Here is a 26,594-nt window from a genome sequence, read left to right as displayed (position 1 = left end):
TGTGTGTGTGTGTGTGTGTGTGTGTGTGTGTGTGTATATATATATTTGGAGAGATAATTTGAACATCCAGTGAAACTAAGTGTCCAAAGGGAAAATTCCAGGAATATCTTAACATATTCAAGCCCAATGCTTCAGTAGGTAGTATCTTAGACATACAAACTTAAATACAATGATCCATTAGGAAATGACTCTATTTTAAATTTTTGAGCCTTTGACTCATGCCATTTTCTGAGTATGCAGTACCTTGCTTCTCCTTCTCCATCTCTGAAAACTGCAGCATCGTTAATTAGAAACAAAACAAAACAAGCCTTCCATCCCCCTAGGGGAACCTGATTAACCAAACAATCCATTGTTTCATCTTCTGCCCTCCCACAGGTCTTTACTTGTGTCTCCATTAGAGCACACATTTTACTATGTTTGCATTCTCTTTCATTGCTATGACTTTCTATTTTCAACAGTAGGCTTAATAAGGATAGGGCTCTGCCTTACTCAGCGTCAGTTATCCTCACAGTATCCAATATGGCCCTTTATACACTGTGGCCCTTGGATGTTTGCAGGGTATTTATCTGGGGATACTCCTAAAATGAAATCTTTGGCATGTGATTATCTTTTCATTTACAATTTGACCTCTGACTTTTGGCAAAAGGGAGATTATATTCAATAAACTGACAAATGTTAACATAGGTATGAAATTTTAAGTCAATTCCTATTCTCACGTGAGTAACATAATAAAAACTTTCCAAAGACATAACTGAGATTTTCTTCTCTCAACTGGAGAAAGCTCTCTGGGTTGCAGAACAGCAATTCTTGAAAGAATATGAAGTTACACTCAAAGAATAGTTGGTATTAGCCACACACAGAAGGATGAATATCAGTGGTATATATAAATCTGATTCTAGAAGCACATCTGGAATCACCATTAACCAGAACCACATGATTACTGTGTCCTGGAGCAACCAGGATGATTTCAAACTCTAATGCAAAGATGAGAGGTCTTGAAGAGCCACAGTTTGCATACCACTCAGCTGTAAATTTCTTTTAATTTCATTGCACTAAATACATATAGAAATACACAATTCAACCAGGCATCAGGCTTAACCATGAGCATTAATGTTAAAATTACAGGGATTATTACTGACTAGACAGGAGGTTACATAAATAAGGCCTGGGATTGATAACAAGCTCTAACTATAAAATATTCATTTGGAAAGGGGGAAAAGGCCATACAATGAAAGAAAGACAAAGACTCTGTTAATATATAAATGATAAGACAGGTATCCTAATTTATTCAGGCCATTATTTAATCAAACCCACATAGGGCACTTTGAAGAAATAGACGCTGAGAGCCTCATTTTATGCTATCCATATTAGAGGCAAAATAAAAGGATGTCATTCTAGTACTTTCAGAAATAAATGCCTTTGGTTAGAATCTAAGGCAGCAGTCCCTTATAGCAAATATCGAACTATCACAGGTAATGTTATGGTGAATCTTTAGCACACTTATTAAAATGCATTGGATTAAAACAAAATTGATTTGCTCATTGCCTATCTTTCTTCTAGATGCGGAACTCCAATTAAAATCAATAGGTTTGAAGCTTGTAAGCACAGCACTAAATTATTAACACCATGAGTTCTTTTAGAAAATTAACACTGATTGAAAAAGTGGAATTTTACATAGACTTACCTTTTCATTCTTAATGAGAAAGTGGCTGCAGAATAATTTCCCTCCAACATTTTCCTCCTTAATCAAATCTATATTCTGAACGAATTTAATCAAACAGTATTTATTAAGAGTTACCCAATGGAATTGTAGAACTAGGGAAAATTATCTCTTGGGTCCTGCTGGCTTTAACATTTTATGATCAAAAGAAAATGATACTGATGGCATGATGGCATCAATAGCGAATTATTTTAATCATGGCAAAAAGAGAGGAGGTTATTGAATAAAAGAATGGTCTCTAATTTTTCAATAATCACCTTTTAATTTCCCCAAAGTGAAAAATATCATCAAAGTCTGTGTTTATGTGTGTACATATGTGTACAGGGTTAAACAAATGCTTATTGTTAGTTTTTGTTACCCTAATTCTTTAAAGATTCGGAACAGTGCGTTAGTAAATAAGAATACACATAAAATGGTAAGTGTGGGTGTGTGTATGTGAAATAGTTGTACCTGAATCTAAGAAGAACTATTACAAATGAGCATAAAAGCTCTGTACTGTGCACCACAATACAGTCAATATATGTGAGAAAGTGGCTTACATTAACAATACAGGGCTGAGATTTGAGCAATCTCATTGACAATTTTATTATTGCTATTCCCTTTCCTTTGCACAGGGAGTACCATTCATTTTGGGGAAAAGGCACTAAATGTTGTCATATTTTCATTTTCCCAAATAATTCCAGATTAGAAGACTCTTCTACTTGTGGATTAATCTCCTCTTGAAGGTTCCCAATTTTTTTTGAACTAAAATTTCTGAAACCTATCTCCATCTCACCCCGTTGTCCACATTGTCGTAGCACTTGTAAATATTTTAATTCCTATCTCCAGAGGTACAAATTCACCTGTTTTTGCACTCATTGATCTGTGCTGACATTGCTGAAATTACCAAAGCACAAATGAAATGTTTGACAAATTAAATGTTCAAATAAAGAAGAAAATGCTACTGAAATTATGAGATATCTACTAATGAGCTGAGTCTTTTAACAAATATTTCAAACGTGAAGCAATTTCCATCGTCTCCACACAAATATGACTAAGATAATTTTTGCTAATATAAATACAAAGCATATTAGTTGATATTTACAGTCTTTGTCTATTTAGCAATCAATTTAACAAAACTGCAATTCTCCAACTGGGATAATCAACATCTAATACTAAATCTGAGTACATGTAAAAAGCTAATCATTTTCCTTAAAAAAAAAAATGCTATGTAGTCTGTTTAGGAACTTTAAAAAGCAGTAAGATTTTAGAACCAGAAGTCACCCTTATAAAATATTTGGCTTTTTATTTTATAGTGAGTGATTTGTAGCTGGGGGTGGAGTGGGGAGGGCAATGACAAATAAGTAACCTCAGGATGGAGATAAATGACAAAGTTCCTTAATTAGTTCTTAAATTGCCATAGCCAAAATCAGCTTGATGAGCAATGCTAAGTAATTAAAATGCTTTGAACAGTGCCTACCAAAAAAGACCGGTGATCTACAACTTGAGGTGGCTTATACCTTATCATTTTACAACCCCAACCAGAGAAAAAGTACCATTCATCAAACAAATCCTCACTGCCCACTCCAAAAGGACTCATAAAACATTTTGGAAAACACTACCTTAGAATTTCCTTTGTTCTTTCTTGCCTTGGCTAATTTAATTTCATCCCTTTCTTTCTCTTCTTTACCCCCAGTCTGAAAGCCACCTCAGCTATCTAGCACTGCCTTTCCTGATCATCTCAGCAAGCCTGGCTTGACTCATCTTTTCTCAGAATTTCTAGTCAGGCTAGTAGGGAGCCGCTGAAAGCTTTCAGCAGATGAGTAAAAAAATAAAGGTTATGTTTTAGGTAACTGCATCCTGTCTATACACAGCCTTGAGTCTACTTAATGACAAAAGAATGGCGTGACAAAAGAAGGGATGATGTCTGATATTTTCCAGAAAAAAAAATACTGATAGAATTTTGTGATTAACTGAATATGGAGATGAAGGAAATCAGCAGCAAACTGCAAATAATGCCTGATGGTTATTTTCTTTCCCTTGATAATTCTGTAACATACAATACATTTTTATGGTGGATGGCACCTCCCCTACTAAATCAGGTAGTCAAGTGGCATTGGTAGAGGCTGATTATTTCATATGCTATGATCTAATAATTTCAATGCATTTTTGATTAAGTATTATTCTCCTTACTTCTGACAAGGTGCCTGAGATGTTAATTGTAGGGTGAAGACACTTACTCAGTACAAGGAGGAAACAAATGTGATTATATCTGACACTTAACACTCCTTATTCACATTCCTTCTCTAATAGATGTGGCCATCTAATTTTAAATACCGATAAGAGCAATTAAGGCTCTCCCCTGTCCTCCCTTATATTACTTTATAAAATTCACTCACTTTTATTTTCTTTCTCTAGAAACTGAGAAAAATATTAAAATGTAACTGCACGCAAACATATAAATGTAATTTATCATTCACTGTCATTACCAATACAACATTCTGTGAAATTCTGTGGTTAAAGTGTATCTCTAAAAAGCAAACAAAATATATCTGCTTATTTACTCTGATCTGAGGTCTTTCCTAGAATTAGGCATCACGATAATGGAACCAATAGACAAGTCAGTTACCTTAGTAAAGCAAAAATCTTTTCTATTATCATACTATATCCACAACCTCAGTGACAATACTGCAAAATGCTTTCTTTCTTTAGATCAGTAATTCTCAGTCGGGCTCAATGCCCCAAGGCAGGGGTTGGCAAACCTTTCCTGTAAAGGGCCAGATACTAAATATTTCAGGCTTTGTGGGCCAGGTACACTTTGCAGTCTCTGAGTCTCTGTCACATCTTTTTTAAACAATTCTTTTAAAATGTAAAAAATATTCTTAGCTTTCAGGTCTCACATGACTAGTTTACAGACAGTATTTGGCCCTTAGCTGTAGTTTGACCACTGCTACCCTAAAGAATATTTGTATGTAAAAAGTTAACTGCTCTCTGGTACATCTAGAATTGGGCTTCCTTATATGTCCTTCTTGAGAGAACTGAGAAGACAGTAACTCAAAATCGTTTTCTGTTTTATGGTTCAGATGAGGAATTTTGGTTGAGAAAGGCTGCAATCAATTAACAAAGCTCCAAAAGCACTACCGGAAGATGGTAGATGATTATTATTTTCCAAAAATACAGGCAATCAAAATATTTGCCAGGGAGAACCTAAAAATCCAAAATTTCAAATAACTTCGCTTTTGTCCAAAGCATAAGCCAAACATTATAGCCTTACTACCTCTTAGCAGAAAACAAATTACACACAGTAAAAACATAATTACACATTTATGCTTCAATTAAAAATTATTTACATCAAATTAAAAAAATTACCTGGAATGAGTACCTGATCCCTTAGATATATAAATTGTTGTGTGTACCCTGTCTTTTGCAAATAATAACTTAGTCCCAACTCCTGAATAAAATCTTAAAACTCAGTTTTAAAGTTTAAGGATTACCTATGCAATCCTAACACTTGCAGAGAAGCACATAGGGAATTTCACAGTATAGTGGGACAGCACACACTACATTCTTCATTCATTCTACTAGTTAGGAGGAAATCATTTAGTGTGCTATCAGGAAAAAAAAAATATCAAGCTCTGGAAGTATCAAGCCACTTGGTCATATTAAATAAGAATATTCTTTCACAATGAACCGATGATCTTTTCAGTTAAATAAAATTTTTAAAACTATCTAAAATGTGCTTTATCTTTCAACCAAGATCACACCTATACTGTAATTTCATGATGCATTACCATCAAAAATACACACCAGAGTAATCAAATTAAAATACTTCTAGTTATACAGATTGAGCCAGAACCCAGGCATGTGGGTGGACAAAAGGAGAGAACTGTCTCTAACCTGGAACAGGATGCAGAAAAGAGTGGTTTTGTTGTTGCTGTTGTTTTAGTTTTTTTAAGCGTGAAGACATATATACCTTTTAAACCACTGGAAAGTTAAAAGTGAATAATATAAACAATGCAGTATTTCATATCTGTAAATATTCCTAGAAAAAAGTAATTGGACTACTACTATTTAGAACTCAGCCAAAACATAAATCAAGTAATGCTAAAAAGTCATGAGGCAAACTTATTTTAGAGTATATATCAGATGATACACAGCCTTGAAATGCTCCACATAACTGTTTTAATCATTCCCTAAAGGAGACCTTTAATGCCAGAACCTACTGAAAAAAATAACAATGATATTTTAAAGTAAGTCTCCTCTTTAGCTCCCTGCTCACCACAAAATAGCAGTTCAAATTAGCCAAGTAAAATCAAGTGACAGATATTCTGGCATCTTTCTTTATTAATGAAAGGTATTCATTTTGGCTACCAATGGAAAAAAAAAGGCCACCTAAAATGACTTTAAGTGTCTAGAAACAATTGGCCCAATACAGATTCTACCAAAATTGCACATCATAAATAGAAAAGCAGCTAAAATCACCATTCCCATTATGCCAGATATTTTCCCCAATTTTTATAAGCTTCCTGTCAACCAAAAAGACTCTTTAGACATTTTCTTGCCATAACAAATTAATTATATAAACGTCACTTTTATCACAAAAGTCACACACAACAAGAAAAAATGAATTACTATTACCTCCCCAATTTCCTTTTCTGTTAGTTTTTTCTCATCTCTGCAGAAAGTAGAGAAATTTCCCATTCTAAACAAATACAGAAAGAATTCTGAATCTTTAAAGCAAAGAATTACTTTTCCCCTTCCTTGGAAATACTGTTTTTCTGTTCTTCCAGAGTCCACCACCTTTTCCCTCACCTACATTTTCTGTTTGCTCATGAGGCAGCAGTAATCCTCTGTTATTATGAAATTCTACCTTCCCTAAGCAGAGTTTACACCGCAGCCTCCAAAAAACGATGCCTGAACCTCAGCAGATAGAAGATCCATAGCAACAGCAGTAATAGTTCTTTTTTTTTTTTCACTTGCTATTACCAGAAATCACAGTCCAAAAAGACGACCATGGAGGTGTCACCTATGCTAAAACCTCAAAATTGATTCATTAACTAGTTGAATCCCACGTTTTCATTTTGTGTGCCCTTTGAAAAGCCTGTGACAGAATAAAAAAGATCTTTCAATGACAGTCACCATTTTTCATGAAGAGATAAATAGTTTAAAAAAAAAAAAAAACAACAACAGCTCTCCGGGTACAAGATTTTGTTTGTCACAGAAACAGAATTCAATGCCTGGTCCCTTCCATTCTCTATCCCTTAGAATCTATAGTGTTAAGTACTTATAACAATTTGAGCTTCAAAATAAAAGCTTAGACAATAATGACAAGTTTCTGTGAAGTAGCAGTCATTTGTTTACTGCCCACATATCTCTGATGTTACTAACACGTAAACAGATTAATATTTATCAAAAGCAGTTCCTTTAATGCAATGATTCTCTGTAAGACTATTCTACAGGAGAAATTAAGCAAAGAATTGAAAATCTTCATAAGTATACTACTAGATAATATTCAATTCAGTCCTAATTCGCTAAAACTGCTTAACATTGGTATTGAATTTCATTAAAAGCTATTTCCCATTATCTGTACTCTGTATGTTATAGACTGCTGTGAGTTCAATTTCTTCAGAAATACTAAGAGTTTAAATAGCAAAGGTAGAAAGAACTAGCCACAATAAACGTGCAACATGTGTTACAATAAAAATGCGTCATATGTAAAATCCTGATAATGCTATTATATATTTAGACATAGATACATATTCACGTTTTTACCTTCCAGTATATGAGGTTTTAAATGAGGTAGAGAATTCTATATATTTTCCACATAATAAAAATACTTAGCAAGTCCATGGACACCACAATTTTTACTGAATACGTATTTTTTACATAAATTACACTGATTTCCTTTAGTTTGTAGACCTTCTTAAATGACACTTTCAAATGATATTTTTCTGCGCCTTGAACTTATCGACCATTCCGTTACTCATTTTTATTTTGACAATGCATTTTTCTGCTTTTAAAAAACAGTTACATCTACTATTAGCATAGTTTATTAAAAACTATATAGGCAAATGTTGAGCCTTATTTTTTAAAAAATAGATTAAAAGTATTTTCAAACGTAAAATATACTTCATGGGCAATACACATTGAGAGTGCATATATACATTCATTCATCTACCCATTTATCTATCATTTTCCCCAACAAAAACTTTGTAATAAAGTGTGAGGTATAAGGTAAACATATCAGCATTTTTACATCCAAGTAAGTTTAATTCCCTGAACAGGAAGAAAGTCACTTAGGGATTCTAGTGGTAATTAAATGTGGTTTAAATTACTATTATTATTTTGAGATAGAATTCACCCTGTCACCTAGTCTGGAGTGCAGTGGTGCGATCTCAGCTCACTGCAACCTCTGCCTCCAGGGTTCAAATGATTCTACTGCCTCAGCCTCTTGAGTAGCTAGTATTATCGGTGTAAGCCACCACGCCCGGCTACTTTTTATATTTTAAGTAGAGGTGGGGACCATGTTGGCGAGGCTGGTCTTGAACTCTGACCTCAAGTGATCTGCCTACCTTGGTCTCCCAAAGTGCTGGGATCATAGAGGTGAACCAGGGAGCCTGGCCAAAATTTTTTAAGAGGATATTTCATCACATGCTTTTGCACATCCTCATTGGTGGCAAATCTTTGATTCTAAAGGATGGACTTGTTTTTGTTGGTTGTGTGTTCATTTTGGAAATTGAAAAGTGATTTAAGTCCAAAGCTGGTGAATTAGGTGGGTAAATCAAGTTTGCTCACATTGTTTGGTGTTGTCCTACTTGCTTCTCTTATTTTCAGTTCTAATCCTCTGTTTGAACTAAACTCAGAGCTTTCCTACTAGGTACCTGTTGGCAAACGATAATATATGAATCTGACAGGTATAGAGAATATTTCAGAGAGCAGAAAGACCATTTAGGAAGTGGTTTGATATTTCTTTAATGATTCAGAAGTAACTTCCTCTCTCTTCCAGGAATTTACATATGTAAACACAAATTGGCTTTGAAATGTCAGGATTGTGAATGAGGGTGAGGGTGGGTGTGTGTGTGTGTGTGTGTGTGTGTGTGTGTGTGTCTGCAGTCAAAGCTATTAAGTCTGGTTTGTTTGTATTTTCCTTTTGGGGTGTAATAATAGTTCTAAAAATCTCTACCTGTGGGGGAAATATTGCTACATAATGGTATTTAAGATACTGCTATTTATATCACTTGAGCCAAGTTGCACTTTAGCAACTATAAGCATAAACAGATCTCATGTTCTTAATAAGGGTCTGCATTTGAAGATAAAAGCATTAATAGCTGTTTACTACAGTAAACACTTAACCATACTGAGCATGGTAACATAATTCCACAGAAATGTTCTATTTGTAAGAATTTGTCATCTAAGGGGCTTATCCAGACCAAATAAATAAATAAATAAATAAATAAAACAAAATAAACAATAAATTATTATAAAATTATATAACAATAAAATGAAATCAATAAATAGAAACTGAAGGAGGTTACTTCAGCACACATGGGCCAGTGATAACTACATGACGATGAGGACGGGTGTTTGCTAAGTCACAAACCTAACTGGATCAAGGAAAACATGAGTCATGGGTGACCGTGAGATTCTGGAAGCTGTAGAACTTAACACAAAATTGAGTTCACCTTCTTGGAAAGGTAACTGGAAATCTTGTTGTTTTCATCTCTCACAATTTCATCTACTCTCTTCACATAAGATTTGCCAATATCATTTGACCCAGAAATCCCATTACTGGGTATATACCCAAAGGATTATAAATCATTTTATTATAAAGACACATGCACACGTTTATTGCAGCACTGTTTACAACAGCAAAGACTTGGAACCAACTCAAATACCCATCAATGATAGACTGGATAAAGAAAATGTGGTACATATACACCATGGAATACTATGCAGGCATAAAAAAGGATGAGTTCATGTCCTTTGCAGGGACATGGATGAAGCTGGAAACCATCATTCTCAGCAGACTGACACAAGAACAGAAAACCAAACACTGCGTGTTCTCACTCATAAGTGGATGTTGAACAATGAGAACACATGGACACAGGGAGGGAAACATCACCCACTGAGGCCTATCAAGGGATGGGGGGCTAGGGGAGGGACAGCAGGGGGTGGGGGATTGGGGAGTGATAACATTAGAAGAAATATCTAATATAGATGGTGGGGAGATGGATGCAGCAAACCTCCATGGCACTTGTATACCTCTTAAGAAACCTGCACATTCTGCACATGTACCCCAGAACTTAAAGTATAATTTTAAAAAAAAAAAGATTTGCCAATCTCCATCTCCTCTCTTCAACGAACGTGTTACTGATTGTGTCTGCCTGAATGTGTGACCAGCACTTCAAATTCAACATTCCCCAAAATGTACCCATTTTCTTCCAAACTCAGCCTTATCTCTGACTCCACTCTTCTCTCATCATGTTTTTTCTCTTCTCTTATTTAAGGGATCGCCAATGTCTGTTGAAGTCATCCTTGAGTGGTGCTTAAAGTACTCCCCAGAACCAGCAGAGCAGCTGAGAACTCTTGAGAAATGCAAATTCACAGACTTTACCTCAGATCTATTCAATCAGAAACTCTGGGGCTGGGGTGTTGTAGTGAGTGTTTTTGCAAGCCCTCTAGGTGCTTCTCATGCATGCTCCAGTTTAACCATCACTTTCCTGATTAAACCCTTATCAATTAAGCCTCCAGCCTTCCCTTATCTCCAACCTAGCCTGTTAGGTTTCCAACAGCGGAATGTACTGTTCCAAAACAAATAAACGAGGTTATTCCATCATTCCACTATCTGGGGAGGGGAGGGGGGACCTCTTTGTTATGGACTGAATAAAGAATAAATGTCTCAATCGAGGCCTTTTACGATCTAGCCCTAACAATTTATACCGATAGGTACCTACCACAATTCTCTCTTATACAAGGAACCTGTGTGCGCCCCCTTGTGCCTTTTCTCCTGTTTACCTTCTACTCTCTTTTCAAGATCTGTTGAAGGCCATCCTGCCGAGAAGTAATGTAGTGGAGTACCAAAACAGGAATGCCTAGCAGAAAGGTATTCTATAAATGATAGCTTCCTTTCTTACTCCAGTCTTCCTTGGGATGGACACTTCTACATCAGATTCTGTCTTATTTGGGATTCATTACTATTGCTCTGCATTGTTAGATTTCTAAATGTGTAGGTGTCTAGTCACTCTGGTTAGAGTATAAATTTCTTGAGCTCAAGGACTCTCTAATATTTTTTGTATTTCAAAGATAGGCAGCAAGCACTCTGTACTACCCAAAGTAGGCCTCCCAAACTTTGCTGCTAATAATTTTCTGGCTTAAACCACGTAAATTCAGTGTGTAAAAACATTAAACCTGGGTCACCACTGTCCAAGCTGGGAAAATCCAATATATTACCATTTACTGACAAGCACATAAGAAGGTTCACTGCTAAGTTCAAACAAAGGATTTGAATTAAAACTAGAGACACAAACAGGACCCTAATTAATGAGTTTGCTAAGTGTTCTTCCCTTGGGGTCAGTAGCACTTAAAAAGCATACATTTGAAATACGCTTCTTTCCTGAGGCTGTCAGATACATTGACTTTAGTCTCTTTAACCACAACAGGTCAAAGTTCTATTTTCTGTCATCATACTTAGTAGCATGTGTGCATGCTTTGCTGATTGGTTTCTTTTGTGCTTCTGCTTAAAGTTAAGGCAGGCAGCAGGAAATTGAGATCAGGGAGTTTAGAAACTTTCCCAGCTCTAGTGGGCAGCAATAACAATGAGGCAGAGGCTTTGGGAAGAAATTCTGACTTTATGGTTTCTATTGGCTCAGCTCCCCCAAACTGTCTTGCATTAACAACAACTTATGCTCCACCTGATTATCTATATTGCCCATCTCTCCCCCACCACCCACTGCCTTGTTATTTATACTATAGTGCATCAAGCAGTCAAGCCTAGCTTAATATAACATACTGTAAAGTGATATGTCCCAAAGCCAATGGTTTAGTGGAAAGCTGAAGGTGGGGAGAAGGGTTAAAAAGAGACTAACAGAGCAACTCAAAAATGCATTTTCAAAGAAAAATCTGGATGCTTCTAGATGTTCTTGAAGTATTTCCTCCACCTGCCAAAAATCCACTCCTAGGATCGTGTTACCAGGCACTATTGAAACCTGGTAGAGTAATTCACTAGCATGCTTAGACATTTCCTAACACATGTAGTGTGGTACATATTTCGAATTCAGTAAAACTTCATTAGGTTGATACCGGGAAGCTTTTTGTATAATTCAAAGCAACTGTTAATTCTTTGGCTAGACACCCTATTGTTATGTAATAAACTGAAAAAAAAATTGATGGTTGATTTGAACTCAAAACGTTTCAGTCATTTGTATTTTAAATTAATAGGTTTGTACTTGTACAGATTTCTTTTCCCCATTTTTTCTTTAAGAGGTATAAGGGGGAGAGGGAAAACTTTAAAACACTGCTAACAATAAACAATCTCTGTTACAAGGATCACAAAGAAATGTTGAAAACTTTTTCTGTAAACATTTTTAATGAGAAAAAATGCAAAAACACAATGCCTTTGATTTCCTCAATGGCATATTTTTTTAAGATGCTTGACCAAAAAAAAAAAAAAAAAAAAAAAGACAGAGAGAGAAAGTTAACATGAAAAAGATAATTAGACTATTTTCAACTCTTTCATCTAAGCTGTCTACAGTTTTGTTTACTCTGGGGCCCAGGGAGTATGAACCACAGTTTTGTTCTAATTTTGCCAGACTATCCAAAGCTATGACATACCAGTGGTTAATCTGATATTTTAAGACACAAATCATTCTAACCCGTGATGCTATGATAAATGGAGGAAACGAAAGGCCAGCAGGCTGCTGTCAGAGAAAGGCTGGAACAAGTCCAGAAAAGCCTGAAGGGGAGTTCTCAGATGCATCCTGTAGCTCTATCCCCAGTAAGGTATATACTAGTGATGGGTGGTAGGGAGAAGCGGGCAGGAATGGAGGACGGGGTCTGTTCCATATATCGGTTTTCTGGTTTCTTTGAATGTTCATGTCAGGTTATTTGCCTGTCATACGTGGTTTTAGGGAGGGACAACAAAGAGGATCATGGGTAGAGTTGGACATCAATGTGCCCATAGTTTGATTTTTAAATTCAAATTTGAAGGCATTTTCCTACAGAATCACTCTATGTCATAGGAGTGTTGAGAGAAATTAGTTAATATCCTCAATAAATATTTTATTTCTACAAACATTAATTCAAAGATGTGGTTCCTGCCATCTAACACTTTAGTCTAAAATAGCAGATGACCAAGTGAGAAATGCACAGAAGATAGGGTCAAGAACAGATAGAGAAAATGTGGTATGTATACACAAGGGAGTACTATTCAGCTGTAAAAAGAGGATGAGATCCTGTTATTCACAGCAACATGAACAGAACTGGAGCACATTATGTTAAGCCAGGTACAGAATGATAAATACCTCATGTTCTCACGCATATGTGAAAACAGATACTAGAATTGTGAGTATTAGAGCCTGAGAAGGGAAGCAGGAGGGGAAGATGTAGAAAGATTGGTGAACTGACACAAAATTACAGCTTGACAGGAGTAAATTCTGTTCTTCAGCACTGTAGGGTGAATACAGTTAATCATGATTTATTGTGTATTTTCAGAAAGCTAGAAGGGAGGATTTGGAATGTTCGCAGCACAAAAAATTATAAATATTTGAGGTGATGGATATGCTGATTACCCTTATTTGATCATTAGACATCATATATACGTATTGAAATATTACTCTCCGTTGGGTACAATGGCTTATGACTGTAATCCAGCACTTTGGGAGGCCAAGTGGGCTGGATCACTTGGCCCCAGGAGTTTGAGACCAACCTAGGCAACATGGTGAAGCCCCATATTTACAAAAAAATACAAAAATTAGTCAGGCATGGTGGAGACCACCCATAGTCCCAGCTACTCAGGAGGCTGAGGTGGGAGGGTCACTTGAGCCTGGGAGGTTGAGGCTGCAGTGAGCTGTGACTGTGCCACTGCACTCTAGCCTGAGTGACAGAGTGAGACCCTGTCTCCTAAAAAAAGGAAATATTACTCTGTATCCCATAAATATGTATAACTATTACATATCAACTAAAATAAAAGGAAAAAAAGAAGGGGCCAAAATTTTAGTTCGCTGTATTGTATTGATTTTTGTTCTTTTAAAAAATGAGTTACATTTTGCCATTCCTTCAGAGACATTGTTTTACATGTACCCGTGGTGGAAATTCTTTGAGTCTTAATTGCGAGAAATGAAAGGAATTTGTTATATTATACCTAATAATACTGTTATTTTTTGTTCACCTAACACCATTTTTCTAGCAACAAATAAAACCAGTAAAACCACTACTCTTTTAGAACACAGAACTCAGTTAAAAACTGCTATCAAGATATCTGAAATTCTACTATTGGATTTCCATTTCTTAAGGAAATGGAAAATGTGAATAGCCATGGAGAAGTAATGTACTGAGCCATTAATCAAAAGCATCTCAGTATGAGTGAAATTATCAGATTCTTTCTAATTTGACAGTTCAGACAGGAAAGCATTTACATGGTTGTTTTTTGGGGAGTGGGAGGGCAGAGGGAAGAGACAAGAAATAGATACGTCCAAATCACCAGTGAGAGGACCCTGAAGAGCCATGGGAAAGCACATGTAGAAGGAAGGAGAAAAGGAGAAGAGATGAGGAGAGACACAAATTTGTCTGAAATCATCCATGGTTACTAAGAAAGCAATGAAGCTCATTTTTCTCTCAAAGTCTGTGGAAAGCAAGGGAACAAGAGCGTCGGTGTATGTAGACAGATGATTAGTTACAAGTATATGTTGCTAGACATACTACACATAATAAATGAAAATCATTTAAATAAGTATAGAAAGTCTACATTGTACACACATAAATTAGTCTTTATGGTCTACAGAATGCAAGCATTGTACAACATTTTTACAGAAACAGAATTTTAAACAGTTAGAAAAGTCCACTCTATAGTATAGTGATTAGCCAAGACTTTCACATATAATTCATAGCTAATGGTATAAAGAAAAGAGAAATTCATGGTCCCTGTCTTCAAGAAATATGCAACCTTGTTTGGGAGACAAGTATATATAATTAGAGAAAATCTAAGGCAGTATAGACATCATGGACTAAACTGTCTACTACTGACAATAGACATATTAGATGCTTGGAAATGGAAGAGATTTCTATAGCCTGGGACATTCAAAGTTCACCAAGAAGGTAAGATGGAGGACCATGAAAATCAGGTAGAATTTGGCCAATCATTGATTATTGAACTGTGACTGGCATGGTAGAATTAAAGGGATTTCTTGTTGGGAAGTAATGGGAACTAAGTCTAGATCTACAGAGAGCAGTCATATAACAGAAAGCATGGAAAGCTGAGGGGAGGGCTTTGGGTCTCATTGGGGGTGGTGCGAGGTGGTGAGTGGGTTTCAAAAGAAAAATGTGGGTTATCATGCAGGAGAGACATGAGATAATGACAGTGTTTTCATGTGATTAGCCAAGCATTGTTTTGCAGGATGAACTGCATAACACCTTTTACAAAGGAGCGCCAACTCCACAGATGATAGTTAATTCATCCTAATAACCTCTCATTGAGGCAAAGGAAATGCAGCTTTGATTATTCCCCATTTTGTAGATGATTTGCTCAAGGTCACTGAATAAATGAAAAGCAGAATAAAAAATACAGTATCACAATGTTCATGGTTCCTAAGTACCAGCTAAATTATATTCTCTCTTTTTCTGTGACTCAAGCAAGGGAAGTTACATGATGATGGACCTTTGTACTCAAGTGCCATTTCTAAGCTCTCATTACTGTTGAAGGCACGTGTCCTACCATACCCAATTCCTGTTTATTCTCCCTACAGTCCCTACTTCCCTGGTGTCAAAAGTTCTAACTACTCCCGCCTTCTCTCAGCTAACAGTCTTAGATTATTTTGCTCTAGCTGGTCTTCTGCCATTAGCATTAGCATATTCAACATCTCTACATCAATATTCAACAACAAGAACAATAATTTGGGTTCATCAACGCAAAGCAATGCTTTCCACCTCAAATTGCAAATCTGATTATCCCCTTAGGGAGGTGTAAGGGAGTTAACTCCATATACTGGACTCTGGTACAAACCTGAATTTTTTCTCCAATGTAGGTTTCCAGATGACTTTAAATAAACAATCCCCCCGCCCCCGCCGCCATTAACTCTCTCTAACTTGGCACATTTTCTTATCCTTCCATACATCTTAAAGCCATCCTTCCTCTTCTTACAACCTATGTGTCCTGTCTCATGAGGGCCCTCACTTCCACATATTCTTTCTGGCATAATGAACGTCTCCCTCCTTGGTGTCTCTACTCCTTCATTTTCAAGTGAAGTGCCTAGCATAGAGTAGATGCTCAGTAAATATCTGATGAATGACCAAAGCTCCATCTTCAACTACTTGTTGGACATATTTACTTTCTCATCCCATTGTTACCACAAAATTCTCAAGTCTAGAACAGAAATTCTTAACTTCCTACCAGATCTGCCACTTCCCCATTACATTCCAATCTCTTTCAGACAGATCCCAATTCTCCCAGTTCCCCCATATTCAACACCGCAAAGTCTTTAACTTTTCCTTTTGAAACTAGATAATTATTAAGCCTGGTAATTAATTTTTTTCTTCATACTAAACATATGGAAGGGAACGTGTCCTTTGGAAGGCCCATTGTGTCTGTATAACTATGATTGTCCCATTGAAATAGCCTCTGTAGCCAAGCGCAGTAGCTCACGCCTGTCATCCCAGCACTTTGCGAGGCCAATGTGGATGGATCGCTGAGTCCAAGAGTTGGAGACCAGCCTGGGCAACTGTAAAATATTGTCTCTACAAAAAAACATAAAAATTACCCTAGCATGGTGGCGTGCACCTGTAGTTCCAGCTACTCTGGAGGCTGAGATGGGTGGACTGCCTGAACCCAGAAGGTCGCGGCTGCAGTCAGCCATAATCGCGCCACTGCACTACAACCTGGGTGACAGAGTGAGACCCTATCTCAAAAAAAAATAGAAAATAAGAAATAGCTTCTGTGGATCAAACCACCCCTCATCTCTCAATCCTCCAGTTGGATTCATTCATCCAATTTTGAGATTTCTCTTCCTATATATAACTTGGTACATTGAGTTTCTCTCACTCAGAAATGTTTAATGGCTAGTTCGAAGGCCAAAATCCTTCCCTGACATTTAAGGATAGCCATGATCTGTACTCAATCTAGTTTTTCCGATGTCATCTCACATTATTTCTCTAGAGGAATTCTCTATGACAGCCCAAATGACTTTATCCTGTTCTCAAAGATTTTGTGTGTGTGTGTGTGTGTGTGTGTGTGTGCGCGCGCGCTCACAAATGTAGTGTACCCTTCCTTATCTATATTGTATACATACGTTCCTTGACTTAACAGTGTGATTATGTTCCAATAAACCTATCATAAGTTGAAAATATTGTCAGTTGAAAAGGCATTTAATATAGTACACCCAACCTACTGAACATCATGGCTTAGCCTACCTTAAATGTGTTCACAACATTTACAGTAGCCTACAGTTAAGCAACATCATCTAACACAAAGCCTATTTATAACAAAGTGATGACTATCTCATGTAATTTACTGAATACTGTATGGAAAGTGAAAAACAGAATGGTTGTGTGAGCATCATTGTAAAGTCGAAAAATCCTAGTCTACCTTTGCTCGGGTTTTTTCCTTGCTTGGAAATGCCCTACCCAGAGTGCATCCTAACAAGACTTTGGGGTCAGCTTACTTTCTGGAAGCCTTCAATTCTTCCAGTCAGACACTTCTATTATACTCACAATGAGTTCACAGATTTTGCATTATTTGATATTTCACGTGCTAGCTCTAACAACTCAACAAGATTTTAAGATCTTTAAGTGTAAAACATGTAATATACTTCAGTATGCTTCCCAGAACCCAGTGATTATATTCACCAATGCTGGGCAATGTTTTCCACCATTTAGATAAAATTCTTCAAAACTGTTCATTAATCCTTAAACTCCATTTCTACTTCTCATCTCAAATAACAACTATATTTAAACCATACCACCTTGGTCATATTTAAAGATATGTGAAGGCTAATTTTAAAGTTCTTTAGCAGAAGCTTTAAAACTTCTTTAACAAGAGACATAGCATAAAGCATAACATTTAATACTCTAACTCAACATTTAACTTTATTCTTCCACCAACATCTTATGAAAGATTTATTAACAATATTCTAAATGAAAATTTGTCCTCAGAAATACTATTGTAGGTTCTAAGGGGAAATATCTTAAAACTAAGTACAATTTATAGCTGAAAACTTCAAAGAAAACAGGTTTCAAATCATTAAAGGGTACATATTTAAGTGGAAAGAAAAAGGTTTATTGGTTTATTTTTTTAAAGTTGTACTTTAAATATTTTCAAGGGTTCAGCTACTGGTATGGAAAATTCCTTTAGTTACACACTAAAGAAGCAAGCACAAAATAAGTACAAAAAACTTCATACCCTCAACATTTGGTGTAATATGGCAAAAATGTTCATTACCACCACATTAAGAAATATCAACAATATGATTTTGAATAACTAATTCATAAGGAAGAGTTTGAACTGGACCAAATCCTGGGTTTTCTTTCTTCACTCCAAGTTTCTTTTCTATTTTAAACTAGTGGCAACAGAAATTTCTTTGTTTGAAAGTCAGGAATGCTGGAAGTCTTAAGTGATAGAACAGGTTGCTGGTCTTCTACTTCACATCTCTCCTCAGAGGGAGAAAAAAATTGTGGATAAAGTAATTTTGTTTTTATTTCTGGAAAAATCATTTTTTCCCATCAATCTTCATAATTCTATAAAACAAACTGTTAAAAAGTTATAGGCTGGCCGACCACCTCACTCTGATTTGTGGAAACACCATACAGTAATTTCAAGAACACATGGCTAACTCAAGTTTTTTAAAAGTCTAAAAGTTGCTCCTAACGCTTTCATAAAATTCTAGGAGCATTTTACAAGCTCGCAATGGATTTCTGCATCTCATCCACAATATTTTGCTACATAACAATAACAGAAATAGTCTAGGTTCAAGAGTCACACTGCGTGCTCTCAAATTTATTATTAGGGTATTGCACAATTTCAACTATGGAAAAAACTATGTGCTGCACAAAGTGCTTAAGAAGTATATTTAGAAAGAAAATGGGAATAAGAAGAATTTACCACTTCATTAAGATGAAGAGAATGACCAAATAATAATAATAATTCCTTTCTTCTTTGCTAACATTGAGATGTTTGCCCTACTCAAATTAAGCGGGACAAATTAATCAGAACTCAGAGGGCATACAGTGAAAGGCAGAGTTTGTAATTTAAAGTATGTGATACACATTCGAATCCACATTAATTAAGATGTAAATATTCAAGAGATAGGCATTAAACAAGAGATCATTAAAGCAGGGAGCGGCACTCAGAAATACTGAACAGCAAGCAGTTCCTAAACCATATAAATTCAATAAGGTCAAGACAAATAAAGTAAAGATCGGAAACTATTTTCTCCTCAGCACACAGAGCTCCCCAGAATCACAAACTTCAGAACGGGAGGCATTCACTCTGCTGACGCACACACGCAGGCTCACGCACACAATGGAGCGAGAAGCATGGAGACCCTCAGAGACAAACCTCACATGTGCATCGTTCCACTCTCCATAGAATGGAAAGAAGAACACGGTGGGAAAATGTCACTGTTTCCCAGATCAAACAGCAAAACTGTACTTAGTATTGCGAACTATGAATTCCCTTGATACAATCAAAGGCAGAACTGAATGAATGGGGTGTGGGGCAGGGTGTGTGGGGAAAAGAGGGGGGAAAGAGAGGGGAGGCCGCCTGAGAGGAAGAAAGTTTGAGGCACTTTGCAAGGCTTGAATGGATTAATCTTTTTTTTTTTAAGCCCTACTATTTCCCATTTCCCTTTCTCTCTCTTTATTTAATATACACTAACTTCCTGAGACTCAACCCAGACTTGCCCTAAATGCAGCTGAAATGTCTGATGTTTAAGACACACCAGGAGTTCTAGGTGCACAAATGATCCCTTTCTGGGAAATAATTTTAAAATCACTTTTGTGGGCATGCATAAAATGAGGGCACTGCTAATAAGTAAATTAAGGCCCAAGTCTACAGTAAATATAAGCTATTTGCTACTCTAAACATTTTATTTCTGAACTTGAAAAAAGTTTGTTTTCACATTTTTAGATCATGAGGGACGAGGCTTTAGTGTTTTTAGCCTCTGAACTATTCATAAATGGGTTGTTTCGGCTATCTAGCAAAGGAAAAAAAAAAGTGAATACTTTAAAAAGTTGGTAGATATGGATAACATTTAGCAGATAGCCTAAAGTGCACCGATTTAAAAACATAACAGCATGAAAAGTTTTCCAACATAGCCTACCTTTAATAAAATGAAAATATAATGGGAGGGGGTTGGGCTGGGTAGACTGAGTAAGAAGTTGGGTCCCATGCAGTAGTCCCTTGTCCAGGACAAAAAGCTTACTTTAACCACATGTAAGTCATCTTGTGGGAAAGGCACGGAGTGGGGCTGGGAACTCATCACTTCAGCGACTCTGAACAGGACCAACATTTCTCGCTCCACATTATGGGCTGGGCCAGGTCGGGGAGCCAGACACAACTTTGCCCTTAAGCAGCAGTACCGAAAGGGAGAAAGAGGTCACCTCTCTCTCTTAGCCCTACGCACACAGGAAGAGCCCAATTCAAGCCGCCGCCGGCACCCCTGGTCTTGCCCCGCCCCAACTTGAGTGTGTGTTTGGGGTGGGGGTTGTAGGGCACTCACTACTCGCGTTTTACCCCACAAATTCCAAGGCACTTTCATGTCTCCGAGATTAAGTTTCCCCCCCCAATCCCCAACCGTGCCAAGCTCCACAGGCGCAGGTGTCTGTGGCTCTGGCCTATTTTTATACCCCACAGCCGCCCTCAATCCCCACCTAGTTGCGCGCTCCAGTCCTGCCTCGCCTTCCCAGCGAAGAGCACCACCTAGCCTACACACCAGGAAACACCTCAAGCCCTACTCCCAGGTCACCTGGCTAGAGTGACCGGCCCAGCCCTCAGGGGAGCACTGGGGCCGTCCCTTGTCGTCGGTGCCGAGCGCCCCGGGCTCCCAAGCAGTCACGTGGGCGGCGGGGGCGGCCTGCGCTTCCTCACCTGCATCCCAGGCACTTGGACAGCCACCGGTGAGTGGGCCATGGAGGCGACTGTAGCCTCGCTCCGCTTCTGCGGCGGTGGCGCCTTGAGTTCGGACTGGCTCCTCCTCCAGGGGTAGTTCGGCGGCCCTCCCAGGCTTGTCGATAGGGGCCTGGAAGGACACACAGAAGTGGGGTTACTGGGCTGGCGGCGCGTAGCCCGGGCTGGGAGGTGGGCTGTTCGCGGCGCGGCTCCCTGGGACTCAGTCTACCTTTCTGGCGCCCGCCCGCCACTGAAGCAGCCGCCTCCGCTGCTGCTCCTCTTCCTGAACGCCGAGGGCTGTGAGTGGTGGTGGCTGGGACCTGGGCTCGAGTGATGCCGCTCCGCTGCGCCTCGCCGCTTTAGGAAGAGGAGGTGGAGGCGTCCCAGCCACCCGCCTGCTCGCCTGGCCCGGGAGGCGGCTGGGGGCGGTTCCGCCGTTGGCCCTGCCCCCGCCCCGCAGCCGGGCGGTGTCGCGGGAGCCAAGGCTCCAGGCAGCGAAGGGGTTTGGCTGGATTTGCTGGAGTCTGAGAAGCTGGAGACTCTCCCGGCATGGGGTGAGGAGAACCCGGCGACCGGGAGACCTGGAACGCGGCTGGGCCTGGGAAGAGAATGGAAGAGTTTGGGAAACCCTGAGGGTGTGAGGGCGTCCTAGATGCGACCACGCTGCAGGCAGGCGTGCGAGGTTGGGGCACACGCACCCACGGAGACGACTTGAGTTGAAACTTGGGAGTGTTGGAAGTCTTTCTTGGCTCCCCGGCCTGGCCGAGGGCGGGATCACGGTTAGCCGCGGAGTCAGCGCCCCCCCCCCGCCCCCTGCTTTTTCCCGCCATCTGGTCTCCTCAGCTGGGGGCTGCTCCTCTGGGCAGACCCGTAGCCACACTCCTGCTTTCCGAGTTCCCCGACCCCAGACATGGTTCAGATGACTTCTAACCTAAGGTTCCCCCGACCTCTTTGGCTATCACTTGCAGGAACGCCAAACTGGGGCTTCTCTCTATCACACGTTTTGCACGTGTAAAGGCAGAGGGAAATTGGAAAACAGATGATATATCCGCAGAAAAATTAATGAGGATAGTAGAAGCTTGGGAAATGAGATTGGATCGTCAGCAGTACAGGTTATTGAATTCAGCAAACACAGCAGCGGTTTTGGTAACTCCCTGCCTCCGCCGCATTTTAAGTTCCACTCCGGGAGGGAGACAGGCTCTTTTGAGAGTACTCTAACAGCGACAGTAACACTGGTAATAATAGCAACAGGAATTTCATTATGAAAGCACCTTTGGGAACACATAAGGGGTTAATTACTTTTTTAAAACGTAATAGTCGAATGCCAGTTTTAAATGAAGTTCCTTACTTTGAAGTTTGGTTTGGGTCTCTAACCGCCACACGGTGGGGGGCCTCTAGTGGTAAACAGTAGTTTCTCTTCTTCCTTTTAAATCTTTTTCGGAGAATAATATATGATTCTTATCAATATCATCATTAATGGATGTCATTTTCTTTGTGCCAGGGACTGCTAAGTGCTTTCTGTGTGTTATTAATACGTTACTGAACCTTTACAAGGGCCTTCTGGGGGTCTTATTGATTTCCCCCTACTTTACAGATGAACAAAAAGGCTCAACCAGGTTAAATAATTTGACCCAAATGTCACACAAGAAGTGGTACAGCTGGGAATTCAGACGCAGGTGCCTCTGCCTGGTGATAAACTTACTACTTTCTCTGTGGTTTCTCTTTGTTTTTAATGACGATAAAGGGTACAACTGCATTTTCCTCACTCCTAGTTCCCTCAGTCCAGCCCTTCACTATTTCTAACCTAATGATAGGCTCCAATCTAGTCTTGATTTCCCACCAACCCAGCTCACAGCATGCCAGCCTGACCAGAAACCTACAGCGCCACCTAAACTTTTAATGTCCCTGGAAATCCGAGGGTTCTTTTGATCCCTCAAAAGCACAGATTTTGATCTTGCAAGTCTGGAGTGAGCCCAAGATTCTGCAATGCTAACAAGCTCTCACATGGTGATGATGCCTAGATCACACTTTTAAGTTGCAAGGATCTGAATCAAGCTTCATCATTAAAAACCTGTCTCAAGTCTCACCTCCATTGACCCTTCCTAGTTGCTCCAAGCCCTCCCTCAAATTCCTCCAATGTGAGCAGCATTCACACTGTAGTACTTTCTTCATATTTCATATATTTCATTTGCTTTTTCTGCCCATATTAGGTCCTTGAGGCCAGAAATCCAGCTTCTCTTACATGAGAATTATTCAGGTAGAATGGCAGGACTCTGAGGGCAAGCTTTTTATACGTTTTGTCCATTGCTGTATCCCCAGAGACTAGGTGCGTCGCAAATAGTAGGCCCTCAATAAATAATTCTTGAATGAATGAATGAACTTTTGAATTCTTCACTGAGGTTACTAGGTGCGTAATATGTACACTATATGTTTTATCGATATCAGGTTAAACCCTTAGGCATTGCTCTTACTGAATATTTAAATTGTTCACTTTACTGTGTGTTACATCTTTCATTATTTAGTCTCCAAAATTCTTTCCGGCTACTTTAATTTCACCACTACTTATGAGCAAGTTGTATAATTTTGATATATAAGTAAATTAAATGTATCAGAGAAATGGCCTTCTCTGACATCATTCTGGGCCACAGTTACGTAACTATGTGGAAGAATGAAAGCTTAGTGCTGAGACCTGAACTACAAAGACATTTCCTGAAAGACATTGCTTTTGAGATCTTAGTGAGTTTTTTAGCCTTTATTTAGGTTTACCACTATTAAATAAAGTATCAGTTGTTGTTATATTTTATAGAGATCAGTTGAGTTTTTAAATGGGATTCTTTGTGGGCTTTTAAATGATTTTTCCTGTGTGTGTGTCTATAAATAAAATCTTGTGAAGGTGTCAAAATTTGAAAACAATTCCAATTTTATGAGCATTAGGAACTTTTTTCCCACTTTGAACTGCATTATTTCTCAAATTCTTAATTTCAATAAAATGACAATAAATTGAAGTATGCTTTTGTTACACACACACAAAAAGGAAACTTGAGTATTTTACTTCAAAACGTCAGTCCAGGCTGGGCCTTGTGGCTCATGTCTGTTTTCCCAGCACTTTGGGAGGCCAAGGTGGGTGGATCACCTGAGGTCAGGAGTTTGAGACCAGCCTGGCCAACATGGCAAAACCCCATCTCTACTAAAAATACAAAAAATTAGCTGGATGTGGTGGTGTGCGCCTATAGTCCCAGCTCCTCTGGAGGTTGAGACAGGAGAATCGCTTGAACTTGAGAGGCAGAAGTTGCAATGAGCTGAGATCACACAACTGTACCCCAGCCTGGGCCACAGAGTGAGACCCCATCTCCAAAAGAAAAGTCAGCCCAGAATCTAACAATCCATTACAGTGTATTCCTATAGTTTAATGAAAAAATGTTTCTTTTCTTTCTTTCTTTCTTTCTTTTTTTTTTTTTTTTTTTTGAGACAGAGTTTTGCTCTGTCGCCCAGGCTGGAGTGCAGTGGCACAACTCGGCTCACTACAACCTCCACCTCCCAGGTTCAAGCGATTCTCCTGCCTCAGCCTCCCAAATAGCTGGGACTATAAGCATGCGCCACCATGCCCAGCTAATTTTTGTATTTTTAGTAGAGATGGGTTTTCACTATGTTGGCCAGGCTGGTCTCAAACTCCAGACCTCATGATCCACCTGCCTCAGCCTCCCAAAGTGCTGGGATTGCAGGTGTGAGCCACCACGGCCAGCTGGAAAATGTTTCTTGAGGAGAGATACATCTTATGCTTTTTGGTCACAGATAGAGTGTAACATAGCACCTCAGGATTTGGCACCTGCTTGATTGACGTGACCTGAATGGCTGTGAATACTTAATAACCATATAAATAAAGCAAGATTATACACAGATTGGGTAAAGTTTTGGGTAAAACTATACATAGATTAGGTAAGATTAATGAATTTCAAGTTAGACAATGTTCTTGAGGCCCTAAAACGTAATAATTTGAACTTGGCACCTGGTTTCAATTTCCTGAGAGTTGTCATACCCTCTATTCAGGTTGAACATCCCTTATCCAAAATGCTTAGGACCAGGAGTGCTTCAGATGTTTGGATCTTTTTTTTTTTTTTTTTTTTTTTTTGGAGTTTGGAATAATTTTATATACATAATATCTTGGGGTATGGGACCCAAGTCTGAACATGAAATTCATTTATGCTTCAGATATACTTTATAAACATAGCCCAAAGATAGTTTTATGCAATGTTTTTAATTCATGAAACAAAGTTGGTATACACATTGAACCACCAGAAAGCAAAGGTGTCAGGCGTGGAATTTTCTACTTGTGGCATCATGTCAGCACTCAAAAAGTTTCAGATTTTCGAGCATTTTGGATTTCACATTTTCAGATTAGGGATGCTCAACCTGTATTAAATATTTAACTTTACTCGTGTTTGCAAATATTTCCTGAGTTGACTGCTTCTTAGCTGAAGTAGATGGAAAAGTAGTAGTAGGTAGACGGAAATGGCCACACTTTAATATAGGCAACAATGGGACAAGGGCATGTTTTTCAACCAGGAACAGTTTTGCCTCCTGGAGAACATTTTTGGGTATCACAAATAGGAAGGAAGGTGCTACTGGCATCTAGCGAGTAGAGGCCAGAGATGCTGCTAAACATCTTACAACGCGCAGGACAGTCCCCACAACAAAGAACTATCCAGTCCACAACGTCAATGGTGATAAGGTTTGAGAAACCATGCTCCACACTTTTTGCATTAGGAGCTACTAACCAAGAAACAGACTTGGGAATCACTGTTCTCTGAATACTTTAGCTTAGTGTTGTGGCCGGGACCAAAGAAAGAAAAGACTCGTAAGATACTGGGTCACATCAAGTGGGCTATGGAAACAAAGTAGTATTCTTATTTTACCCTCGTACTGAACCACAGATCATCTGCCCCCCAAAAGTGAATACAACTCAATGAAAAATAATGTTGAACAGAAAATAATTTTAAGTAAAAAATTGATGATTTTTTAAAAAGTTAATCACTGAGCATATTCTAATATACCAGGCATTACCTAGCCTTCCGTTATGTTAACTCATCATGACAAATTTGACCTCTTACTCTAATTTACAAAACTTAAAGGTAAGATTTCACATTTTAGACTTACACATTTTGAGCCTAGTGACTATGCTGAAATGGATAAAATGTATACATGTATGGAATATAATGGCAAATTGATATACTTTCCTGAATATTTGAAACTAAAGAAAATTATCTGGGTAATTCTAGAAGCTCACCATTCAGTGATGGGAATATTCTGATTCAGGCTGCTGAGTCTACTTATATTTGGAAGTATAACATTCGAGGGCCATTTTTTATTTTAATAAAAGCATAGATGATACCTCAAATTTCCTCTTTACTTTCATTGGGCATTAAGTTGGAGCCCATGTTATGATAGTTCTTGCAGATGCTGTATGTATCGCTATTGTTCCAGCATAGCATCCCAAGGAGAAACCTACTGAATCAGACCTTGGTCAAGGAACATTAAACCTTAAACATTAAACCTGTGTGATTACCGAAATCTCCTGAATAACCT

The 26,594-nt window shown here is 38.5% G+C and overlaps 1 protein-coding gene and 1 long non-coding RNA gene across 3 annotated transcripts in view; both read right to left on the bottom strand.

Moving 5' to 3' along the window:
• The window catches only part of STK26 (serine/threonine kinase 26), a 52,659-nt gene extending 31,234 nt beyond the window's left edge, over positions 1-21,425 (bottom strand). Inside the window, exons 1-2 of one of the 2 annotated variants that reach the window (XM_032260212.1) lie at positions 21,241-21,425; positions 20,991-21,141 (exon numbers count right to left, since the gene is read on the bottom strand). In XM_032260212.1, coding sequence (XP_032116103.1) covers positions 20,991-21,032 — 42 coding nt within the window. In that variant the 5' untranslated portion in view covers positions 21,033-21,141; positions 21,241-21,425. Of the gene's footprint in view, positions 1-6,337; positions 8,060-20,990; positions 21,142-21,240 lie in introns of those variants that run through there. The other variant, XM_032260211.1, reaches the window with a different exon arrangement.
• LOC116537978 lies at positions 9,714-13,662 on the bottom strand. Its single transcript, XR_004263445.1, has 3 exons — positions 13,084-13,662; positions 12,917-12,923; positions 9,714-9,726 (listed from the first exon to the last, which is right to left on the bottom strand). It is a non-coding gene; the product is annotated as an uncharacterized LOC116537978 (long non-coding RNA).
• Positions 21,426-26,594: the final 5,169 nt, after the last annotated feature.

This window comes from Sapajus apella, unplaced genomic scaffold (assembly GCF_009761245.1).
Source record: "Sapajus apella isolate SASKATOON/1434 unplaced genomic scaffold, GSC_monkey_1.0 scaffold115, whole genome shotgun sequence".
NCBI lineage: Eukaryota > Metazoa > Chordata > Mammalia > Primates > Cebidae > Sapajus > Sapajus apella.
The sequence above is the reverse complement of the archived record's forward strand: the minus strand, read 5'-3'. Positions and strand labels throughout refer to the sequence as shown.